The 11,921-nt window shown below is 42.8% G+C and overlaps 1 protein-coding gene across 1 annotated transcript in view; it reads right to left on the bottom strand.

Moving 5' to 3' along the window:
* Positions 1-819: 819 nt before the first annotated feature.
* LOC119648522 overlaps positions 820-11,921 on the bottom strand; it is an 83,328-nt gene continuing 72,226 nt past the window's right edge. The window contains exons 14-21 of the mRNA XM_038050290.1: positions 6,250-6,374; positions 6,051-6,191; positions 5,809-5,985; positions 5,582-5,743; positions 5,392-5,526; positions 5,234-5,332; positions 5,000-5,170; positions 820-1,193 (exon numbers count right to left, since the gene is read on the bottom strand). Of these exons, the coding sequence (XP_037906218.1) occupies positions 5,048-5,170; positions 5,234-5,332; positions 5,392-5,526; positions 5,582-5,743; positions 5,809-5,985; positions 6,051-6,191; positions 6,250-6,374 (962 nt within the window). The 3' untranslated portion in view covers positions 820-1,193; positions 5,000-5,047. The remainder of the gene's footprint in view (positions 1,194-4,999; positions 5,171-5,233; positions 5,333-5,391; positions 5,527-5,581; positions 5,744-5,808; positions 5,986-6,050; positions 6,192-6,249; positions 6,375-11,921) is intronic.

Raw genomic sequence — 11,921 nt, 5'->3', positions numbered from 1 at the left:
TGAGGATTCGTGTGCCAAAGTTTAAAGTTTCTTTCGTAATCCGCCGATTTTCCCTTCATACCCTTTTCCGTCAGAAACCAACGGTCACTTATTTCAGTTCTTTTTTAATCACGCTTGTCTGCGACTATTTTTAGCCTTCTTTTCGAAGCATGAGAGGGGGCAACGATATCAAATACCTCACTCCTCGCACACGCTGGATTTTTACGATCTTTGCCGAATTAAGAGCATAGGAAATGGAGGCGAATATAGTAATGGATAGGTCACAAATTGAGAACGGGCGACAAATCCATTGCGGGTTATACCATGTAATGGTATTCATTAATGGATAAATCGTTCGTATTACAGTTGGGTGGCCCAGAACAATAGAGGAAGAGTGGAAGCTCCTCAGTAAATGGTGGTGGAACTTGAAGCACATTGCCAGGAAACGATTGCGATGGGCCATAGGTGTAGTTGACGCGCTATGACCGACTTAGGGGTTTGGTTTTCCTTAATTGACCATATAAGAGACAGCAACTGTCCATACTTTAGTTACTAGCCTTTTCTTCTTCCAAACCAAATGTACATCCGCCGGGTTTCCAGCGATTAAATAAATAAGCAGGAGACCGCACAGTGCTAAAGAAGGGTACAAGTGGTCCTCAAGGTATCGCTATCTACAAGTCTGATAAATAACACTAACTAAAAGTAAAATCTGTCGCTTATTTGTTTATTGCCCTTCTTTTCGAACCGGGAATCTGGTAGTCTTTAGAGGGTCACTGCCAAAGTAAAGCTATCCCTTGAGGTGGTTCTATGCATGGGGAGTAAGATTCATTTTCATTTCTTAGCAGAACTCGCTTTCTAGCATAAATTTATTCATCAATGTCGAAAGATTAGTTCCAAAATTTAAAAAAGAAACACTTCACAGTTAATATAAAACTCCGCTCTTTCGATAAAATTTGGTGCATGAAAGTTTTCATTTTTGGAAGGCTCCAACGTTTGTAAGTAGAATATAATGCACGTACAAGGGCGTCGGTCAATTTTTCTGTTCTTGCGATGCGATATGGGCGAAATATAGTATAGCTTCACTGGGCTCTCCATCATGATTTCTTGGAGTGTCCGTATCAATTAACGAGGGTTCTTCCGAGGATTATTGAAATTTGCAGCTATAACGTGTTGTAATCTTGACAATATCTTTGATTAAGACGCCATCACAGCATCTGAAAAGGAGGAGAAAATGTACATTGGATTTGAAGGAACATATGTATATATTCTTCTAAGTTGAAAAGAATCAATGAGTAACAAAGAAATCATTTGGAAAGTTAAGTACAAGGAAGGCACAGTGTTAAATTAAATGTGACAATACCTCCCCATCCCATTTAACGCCCCACAAAATAATGCTATTCACTGAAAGAGTGAGATTTCATCGTGTACATAATATAATATCTATAAAATTTCATCTAAGTAGATATAACTTTTTCCAAGGAAAGTACGTCCGGCAGAGATATACAGAGAGTACTGATTTTATCAAGGCTTTATTTTTACACAAAACCCTAAAAATAACAAGGCGGAAACTGGAAACATGGCATTTCAGATATAGAACGACTATTCGCTTCATGGCGCGTTATGATTAAAGGTGTAACGAGATTTCCACTAAGTTTTCCAGTATGATTATCCACATCATTCTAGCCCCATACTTCGCCCCTTTACAATCGATATTAAAACTAATGCTTTCATTCGATAACCCACGTGATCACATTTAGCGAAAAAATGCTTACACTTTCTTTTTGTGTCCTTCCTGCATATGGGGGGTTGGCACACAGTTCCCACCCTTTTACCACATTTCGTGGTAATAGGTATATAGTCGTTTCTGTGGAAAATGCGTAGGATAGACAGACAGATGTATCGGCTGGGTTAATTGTCGGCTGCGAAAACAGATGTCGCTTAAGAGGTGCTTCAAATGTCTGGAATTTGAGCACATCGCGAGAAACTGCTTGGGCAAATATAGTAGACCTAAGTTGTGCTGAAGGAACAGAGACTGCTATGCTGAGAAATACAAAACAGAGACGTCGACCATATCAGAGGCCGGCATCCTCAAGGGTCATTCGCAATCTTAACCGAGTCGCTCTCGATGCTGGGAGTGACATCCACAAGGTGCCCGAATAAGTAGCTCTGTCCCTCTAGCCGACAGTATACCTGCGTCCAAGATAGTACTATAGTATAGTAGTATAGTAATCGTAGGCTTGGGCTTAGGGAACTTGAGTAGGGGCTTTGCTTTCGAGAGTACACTCGTTCCTGACTACTGCGGCCCCTTGCACACTATATGTTGTTAAGATTCCCAAGGAGAACAAAAGCAATGAAATTCACAAAATCGGCGAAATAGCAGGGAAGGAACAAGAGGTGGCTGCGTCTGTGTGCAGTATGAAAATGCGACAAGTTTGAAACAAACAAAGAGGAAGAAGTCTTGGATGGTGATGCGACCGCCAGTGCAGGGACGACAATTCCAGTATCTTGCAGTGTACTTCCTTAGGAAAAAGCCCAGAGAAAATCGCTAGACCTGAGCAGATGGATTCGGACACAAGCCGAGTGGGAGTACAGTCGACTATCCTTGCTAGAGGTGCAGTAGTCAAGAACGTCCGCAGAGTTGTGAAAAACGTGCTAATAGAACGGGAAGAACTCCTGGACAACATTCTCTACTACAGGAGAACGTGGACAGTAGCGGGAGATGCGAGAAAAGCAAAAACACCTACGCTTCCCGCTGAGAGCACTGTAAGCGCTAATCACTGCAAACGAATTGGGGAAAACGCGGAAAGGGGAAGACGCGAGACTTCATCCAAGTGTAGTCCACAATGCCCAAAAACGAAAGGCAAAAAAGGACAAAAGGAAACAACACGTCACGTCGTCAGAAAACCGTCTGTCCAAATTCTAGGTTGAAGACAAGACATTTGCGGTTTTTAGTGAGATCGGTTATTGGATCAAGCTCAAAAACAGTGGTCAAGGGGCTGCTGGAAGAGGAGGTTCTGGTTTTTGATTTTGACTGTCTCACAAAAAAGGTCGAAGTGGAGCGTGAATGTCCGAAGGTAACGGATGCCCGAATAGGTGTCACTTCTGCGAATTATCGAGGTCAGAAACTGTATTGGAGGTTCCCGAGCAACATGCGAGGAAACTTCTAACAGCGGAAAAATCAAAATTGGATGGGTAGCAATGTATGGTACGAATGCGGATAGTCCCGATCAAGTATGTAATGACAATGAGATTGGCGATGGCCTAATTGAGTGGAGCAGACGACCAAGAGAGATGTGCTATCCCAAAAAACTAAAAAGATGGCGAAACTGACTGTGAAGGTCGCCAAATATTGAGGCTCCATCGAAGTATTCTGTTGAGAGGTGCCCTCTTGCCACTATGCTAGCCAGGTTCGGGAATCTGGGGGGTTCCTCACGTGCCAATCTATAAAACTTCACTTGTCCTTTACCGATGCGTATAGGAATCTGAAAATTCAGCTAAGAAAAGGATTCGTGCGAGCTAAATCTGGAAATGAAACCGTGCGCGGAGCGTGGACTGTATCCTCAATCGATGTTTCTTCTGCATGAAATCTGCAATGAGGCAAAGCATTTGAGGTTTCCTCTGTAGTTGTAGGTGTTGGCCGACAGTATACCGGAGATGAGCTCATGTAGGTCATCAAGCCTTGCAACGGAAAAGAGAATTATGTATTCTGCAAGGATGGTGGCAGGTTTGGTGAGAGCATTGCACACACTGTCAACTCTGGACTATGTCCATTAATATTCGGGGTGGAACTAGGAAGCAATATCCGCATCCTACAAATTAACATACACAGGTATGCAACCGCTCACCAGTTGTCAGCACAGTTCGCTGGAACAAGGACCCAGTTTCATCTTATTTCAACTTATGGGGTATCGCGCCAGCTGCATTCGGGACGGCATGTAACTTCGGGTTCTTGCCCAAAGCCGACGAAACGACAGGATTTGGTGTTTAAGAATAATGTTTTTTAGCGTTTATCCAACACTGAATGGGACCGTACCGGATTTTCGACGGAGGTTTGATGCTTTGAAGGATGGCGTTTCAACTACTGAATGGCGAGTCCTGGTAGGACATGTCCAGGTTCCGCAGGAAAATGGATCCTTGACATGACCAACCGAAGGAAGGAACCCTGATGTTACTCTCGCGCGGACGGTTGGTGAGTTCTGTTAGACTTCTGTTGCCGGTATTTTTCGGCGTGCAGCAGCTCGGCAGTCTGCTTGTGGGCGGATCATCGCGAGGGTGAACATCGGAAGATCCGTTCAAGTTCTTGCAATGGACAGGCTCGCGCTGGGGTCCAAGGGTTGGTGGCATTGCAGCTGACATTGTCGTAAATTCAATGATGAAGCTCATAACGACGACCTGTTGAGCTTCTAATCTCCGGAGAAGCCCCAGCCGTGACAAGCTTTCTATTTACTAGTAAACGATAGAAATTGCCAATTCGCGGAAGGAGTGTCACAAGCTTCGTCGTTTAGCACAACGTTTACATGTCCAGGAGGAAACATGCACCACAATGGCAGAGTGCAGATCAGCCGCAAGGAGAGTTTGTAGCGTAATAAACGAAAGCAAAGCTCGGTTCTGGCAGGACTTGCCAACGAGGTAAATAGGAATTCGTGGACAGACTTACGGCTTGAAGAGAAGAAGCTATGACCTGCTGAGAAGAAATATAACACTTACGGTCGAGAGTTACTTGCTTTCTATTGTACCATTCGACATTTCCGGCATTTTTTAGAAGGAATCGATTTCCAGATCAAAACTTATTATAAGTCGTTAACTTTGATTGATAAATAGACAGCACGTCAAACTAAACAACTGTGTTTTATCTCGCAGTTTTCAGAGGAACCATGCACATTTTCAGAAAATCGGGGGCGTTACCCATCCAGTTTAATCGGTTGTGAAATCATTAGTTTCAAAGAAGTCGTGATATTCAAGATGACTGTGCAATACAGTTTATACAATTGTAACGTTAAAAGTCCGTGTTGTAGTTTAACTTACGATAGACTGACTTCCAATTCTCTGGTGTTTCAACATTTCAAGGTTACTCGGAACAGTTGTCCGAGGCTTCAGGATCTAGCTTGTCACTAAATTTATTACTAACTCTTTGCTGTTCCATCGTTCTGTGTTTATTTTTCCCAGCGTCTGTTTTTGATTGCCTCGTCTCCTGGAATTAGGAAAAATTATCACGTGAGTAACGCTGAAGCTCATCGAATACAATTCACGGTACCTCTCGTTTAACTTTGTTTTTCTCGCTTTCACCTTGAGAATGCTTTGTTAGAGAGCTGGCCCACTCCGAAGTTAAACGACTTACTATCTCCGCCATGTCCTGAAAATAACAATTTTATGAAATTCGCATCGATAACCTAAGAATTAACCTAATCGTACCCCTTTGAGTGAAGCCTCATTCAAATAGTGGCTTCCTTTCCCTTTTTCGTCTCCAAGTTGCTGTTTGGCAAAACCGGAACTTGCGAAGGACGGTTTTGACTCTCGTTTAAATTTTTGTGGTAAAGCCTGGTAATCCTAAGGGAAGGATTTGTAAAATCAACAAACAAAACAAAAAGTAAGAAAAGTCTACCTTTGGTTTTGTCTGTTCACTTTCGCGCTTTTTCTTTAGTTCCGGACAGCCCTTTCGATGAAGTGCATCATTTTCATTAAGACGCTGTGGCTTAACAGACTCAGAGGCTCCGGAGGAAGAACTTGACGCTGGAGCAATACGGTTTGATACAGGCTTCAATTCCTACACAAGAAGGATTTGGTATTAGAAAGGGAATGGTTAAAATTAATAAAATTCAGTGTTGGTACCCTTTGTTTTGATAATCTCTCCTCCTTCGTTCCTCTTCTAGATTTCTTGCCTTCTTTAGTACTGCCTGTTTGTTGGGTAGCATTATTACTATCCAGAACTTCAGGATTGACACTATTTAATCTTAAGGCGGTCGAACTCGATGCGCGTTCAATTCTATTTGATAGAGACCGACCATCCTAGGCAATGAAATTGCGGATGAAATGACGAAATGTTCAATGGGACAAAACGTAGTTTATAATACCTTCCCTTTAGATTTTCTTCCCTTTGATTCACTCTTTGATCTTCTGCTTGGCTCTACACTGCTGGTGCTCTTACCTATCGCATCAGCGGTTTTTCGCACACTGCTGGACCAAGATTTACTTTTTCCTATCCCAGTAGTTCCCTGGAAATGGAAACAATTTTAGAACCCGGGTCTAGGTTGCGACGGCCCGTTGGAATACCTTCAAAGTGGGATTTCGTACCTCCCCAAAAAGGAAGGGTCGATGTTTCTTCGACATTATAGCGAATATAAAGGGACGGTCAATCACCATCGTTTCGGAAGTTATCTCAAACTTCTCACTTCGACCTAAAAATCAATAATTTACAGCATTTGTACTCCCACAGGATTTATGTGTGGTAATTTCTGAATATGGTTCTACTCTACATAGCTCTGAAGAAATTGATAATTAAGATAAATTTCTAAAAAATTGCCTAAAATTAAAGCATTAATTCACTTCTCTAAACATGACGGCCTGGTCCTTTCATGCACTTTTCATATTTACTTCCTGCGAAAACTTTCAATAAAACACCTGCTTTCATTTACTCGGTTGGAGGGACAAAAGCTTGTAGTATACATACGTTGGATATGCCCGATATTCCATTCGATGTGGTACTGACATTTATCTCATAGGGAGCCCTAATTTGACGCCAAAGGGTTAACTTTGGCCTGCTGTAACTTTCTTAATAACAGAAGGACGCCGTGCACCAAACTTTCCAGTATGGTACTCCATATTGAAATCTATATCACTACAAATCTTTGTAGATCTACAAAAAACTTAAGGGAAGTTGGAAGTAAATTTATAAAAGTTAACAATGTACCGTAATTAAGATAATTTGAGCAGAAACCGTATTTTGAGGACCAAATGATACATGCAGCGACCACCACATTTGTTCACATTTTTTCGTTACGTGCTACATTATACTATATTATATAATGTAATGTAATCAACTGCATGGGGTTCACAATTTCCATCTTTCTACCAAATTTCATGCCAATAGGTGTAACCGTTTCTGAGCAAAGTGTGTGTGACGGACAAACAGGCAGACGGACAGCCGAGAGTTGCTGAGTCTCACATTGGCCGCAACATCAGTTGACGGATAGGGAAGTGTATGTATATTGCTGTGTAAATATATGTGCATGTACCTTCTTTTCAGGCTGTGGGTACGCACGTCTTTGCTCATCGGTGGTGCGTGGACTAAAACGGATATGGAGATGATACTAAGAACACAAAATCACCACGGAAAACGAGGTGCAGGAGCTCGATACGACAGTACAGGTGGTTTTTGAGAGTAAGTAACCGGGTGGTGGTGGACATCTCGGTCATCGTTGTATTTAATGCTGTGAGCAATTTAGATTTGGAGAAGGGGGTGTTTCAAGCAAAGCAAAATCTTACCAAAACCATCAATAGCAAAGACGAAAAATAATGGACTGAAAGGACATTGCTGGCCAATGAAGGCCTACACCCACCGTATTTGTCCAAGAGGGATAACCCAACGAAGGCAACTTAAGCTTAGGAAAGCTCTCAAGTGTCCGAGTTCACGACGTGTACCGATCTATTGAAAACATGGTGAGAGTTATTAGGTCCTCTATAATAGGTCGCAGGAAAAGAAAAAAAGGTCCGGAGGAAAAACCAAAATCGGCCGTCCAAAAAGAGTGGTGGACGATCTAAACGACAAAGAACCGAAGTGTCATCGGGCTGCCACCAAACAAAAGAGTGAGAGAAAGATAAGGACTTTCTATGAAACCAACCGATGTGTTTTCTTCAGCTCTTGTCTTGTTTAGAAGCGGGGTTAGCTCATCTTAATCGGTTGCATCAATTTATTTTGTCAGTTACGAGGCCTTCAGGTTACCATCAAGTGTGTCGCACCGCCATTGCTTTCGCTGGCCCAAAGATTTCAATGTTCAGACCAATCTTGGCAAGCAATATCCGAATATCCTTATTTCGGATGAGGCGTATGACACTGCAGAAATCTCTCCATTTTCGTTTGTTGATACGTTGAATACTAAGAACGTCACTTCATCCAGGAGGAAAAAAGGGCACACTCGCAATTTCAAAGAACGGAATTAAAAGTATGGAGGGGAGAAAGGCTGCGCCTCAAGTGCGAGCGTTAGCAATAAAAGTTAAGTTCAAAGGTTCTACTTGGACTAAAATTGAAAATGAGAAAACCTGCAGTAAATTGGTGGCTAATATAGCCAATATTGATTCGGCGGACGATATTGGGCTGGCAGTTGTTGCACACCTCCTTGAGGTCGAGATTTACTCCAGTGAAACAGTTTGCGATATTAAGTGTTGGTTGGACAACGCGGCTAATCACTCGTAGAACATAAGACAAAAGTAATACCCATCACAAAGTGGGGGAGGAAGTACACGTCCATGAATATCTAAGTTGGAACACAAACAATGCATCCTCAGCCTGCGATCAATTATTTAGGCGCAATGATCCACCACACACGAAATTTCAGATTACATGGCCCAAGGTTAAGCCATCCGAACATTGTTGTTAACCCAGAACACGCATGTTTCCATGTCCGAGGTTCTCAGTTCAAAAGGCCGCCTTTGAAACTACAACCAGGGAGCACTTAACACCTGAAAACATAATTAAATACGTTGAAATGGATATGGATTGAAGTTGATAACGTTATCGTGGTCATATATAAGAAGCTTAGACGAAACGAGTGAGAAAGACGAACACCTGTGCAGGATCAAATCTGATCTACTGCGGGGACTCACGCAATACCAAGCGAGTCATACGGGCAGAGTGGAAGGAGAGGAAGGTGGTTTTAGTGAGTAAAAGTTCCACATAAAAGTGTGGCAGGGTTCAAGGTTGCTTTCGACGCTTCCCATCTTCTAGCGCGAAAAGAAGGCTGACAGGGGAAAGGAGGTATCACTCACTACAGCAATTATAAATTATACACGGACATGAAAGAGTTCGATATCCCCTGGCAAAATGTACGGCATCCACTTGAAATACAAAATTTGAAAAAGTCTCCTTTCCCTTTACTAGTTTTTTAATTATGATATTTACAGATTGCAGGTGTTTATTGCCTTCCTAAGTGCTTGGGTTCGAATGTTGAATCTTATCTCGCTCATCGGGTGGGTAATTAAATCCTCATTCACTTCTTTCCTCTGACTTAGTCATCTCATCGATTAATTATCCTTTCGATTGCGTCCCTTGACTCATTTGAAAAGCCAGGAGTATCCGCTGTATTGCTCCATGTTGAGAAGCGTGTCTTTCGGCGTTCTATAAATTTCTAAACTTTCGAACACTTCCTTATATTCCTTATGTGCTTCAGCAGTCTCAGGTTTTCCTTAGAAAGAATTTGGTTATTTAAGATGATGTACTTCACTACTTTCCATCTAAAGGCTGTCGCTTGTTTTCCGCCTAATCCACTTCTTTTAGGTGCTCTCCAAGACGTGTTTCCACATTCCTTCTTGTTGGTCCGATGTATACTTTCTTGCAATCTACGGCGAAAATTTCGTGTATCCCGGACTAAGACACTTGGTCGGGCGGGTCCTTGGTGGATTCCAGCAGAGTTTTGAGCTGGCTGTTCCTGCTGTTGAAAACAACGTCTAAACTTTGTTTCCGCAGCTTTCATTTTAATGAAAGAAGATTTGGTTAACTCCCGAATCTGTTTTCCTTTTGGGCTGTTGTTCCGGAGTCAGCCTGGCTTTTTCTTTTGCTGATAGTCAGGTCGGTATATTCGTTCACTTAGCAACATCAAAATCCGTTTCCTTTTCAGCGCCTTTTTTGTTAGCACATCCAGAAGGCAACTCCTAAATTCATCGCAAATCGCAAAGTGGTCAATCTGACTGCTCGTACGGTGTGGCTCAGATGCCACCACGGCGCCACTGCCACGTGTTCGAACCCACTTTGGCATACAGATCACATCATCTCCAGAGGTACTTGCTCATAGAAAGCATCCTTCTTCACCATATATATGGTGCGGAAAAATTCTGCAGTCTTTTGGCATTCACAAAGAATCATATTGATCGGCTACAAAGAAAAAGGTATGGATAACGTCATCACTCGTAGCGGTCAAAAGAGCCTTCAATCGCTTCTGTTCATCGATCCGTTTCTACGATGAAGCCTCTTCGAGGCGTGGTCGACGTTCTGCGTAGCTACTGAGAAAGGAGCATTTTTGATGGTGGCCCAATGTTCATCAATATTCTCAAGCGGGTTATTCAGTGGGTTTGCCATTTCATCAGCAGGTTGGCCCTTCCACTGGCGAGCGATTACATACAAACAGCTGATATCGAATTTTGGCGGATCGCAACTATCCAACCCTGCGATAAGTGGCGGACGTAACATGGAAACGAAAGTAAGTGATCATCAAATGGTGATGCCTTTCGAGGCCGATGTCAGCGCCTCTTTCGGTGCGCACATCCAGGAGACAATTTTAATCTACTCATCATCATCATCAACGGCGCAACAACCGGTATCCGGTCTAGGCCTGCCTTAATAAGGAACTCCAGACATCCCGGTTTTGCACCGAGGTCCACCAATTCGATATCCCTAATAGCTGTCTGACGTCCTGACCTACGCCATCGCTCCATCTTAGGCAGGGTCTGCCTCGTCTTCTTTTCTCTACCATAGATATTGCCCTTATAGATTTTCCGGGTGGGATCATCCTCATCCATACGGATTAAGTAACCTATTGAGTCCGATTTTGTCCACAACCGGACGGTCATGGTATCGCTCATAGATTTCGTCATTGTGTAGGCTACGGAATCGTCCATCCTCATGTAGGGGGCCAAAAATTCTTCGGAGAATTCTTCTCTCGAACGCGGCCAAGAGTTCGCAATTTTTCTTGCTAAGAACCCAAGTTTCCGAGGAATACGTGAGGACTAGCAAGATCATAGTCTTGTACAGTAAGAGCTTTGACCCTATGGTGAGACGTTTCGAGCGGAATAGTTTTATTTTAATCTACTGCAGATGGCAAAGTGGTCAATCTGATTGCTCGTATGGTGTCGGTCAAATGAAACGTAATGCATTATCGTTACGGTCACCAAGAAGCGTTTCTCCATTACATATCCGATCAAGTTGTTGTTGGAGCTCAAACTACATGTAATTATTCACAGATAGCATCCTTCTCCACGATATCGAAAATCTCCGTTAGTGTATAGCACTGTACAATTTTGATGTTACTTAACCTGAACCGGAATCTTCTAGTTAAAATCCTAGCAGAAAGCGGCTCCGAGGTGAAGAGAGCACACCTTGCGGTAGTTGTCAGTAAAAATCCGATCTGGGCTCGCGCCTGCTACCATTTGGTTTCCCAGCTTATATCGTTGGAATATCTCGCTGGATGTGCGTTTGAGACACCTCAAGTATTCCCTGCTTACTGTAAAAGGCGACTAAAACGGAAAGAAACTTGTTGGCTAGAACCTGCAAATTTCGAATCTTTACTTCTACCGAAATGTCCTCTCTGGGTTCCTTGATTATCTTCCGATAGCAGCTATAACAAGGAAATCCACGCTCGGTTGTTGATAGTCGAAAGAGCCTATTTCATGAAACGTCCCACTAGAGTTCAAGCTCCTACTATACAAGGTCGATGCTTTCTGCCAGTCCTCAAGTATTTCTCGAAAAGTTGGGTTCTTAGCATGAAAAATTTTTAATTCTTTTTCCCCTCCGCAGGAGGATGAATGATTTTGTAGCCTACATAACGGAGGACATTAGCTTAGATGGGCCAGTAAACACACAGAACAGCACAGTAAATGAAAAACTACCTAGTGGCAGACCGACTGATACGCTAGACGGGGATTTGGGAGACTCCCGACTCTTTTCGGACTAAAAATATGGCAGAGAAAAGTGGTGAACTAAAACTAAACGAACCGACCATAGTTAAAGGAAAAGA

The sequence above is a fragment of the Hermetia illucens genome, chromosome 2 (assembly GCF_905115235.1).
Source record: "Hermetia illucens chromosome 2, iHerIll2.2.curated.20191125, whole genome shotgun sequence".
NCBI classification, from domain to species: Eukaryota; Metazoa; Arthropoda; class Insecta; order Diptera; family Stratiomyidae; genus Hermetia; species Hermetia illucens.
Note: the sequence above shows the minus strand (reverse complement) of the source record. Positions and strands in the feature narration are given on the sequence as shown.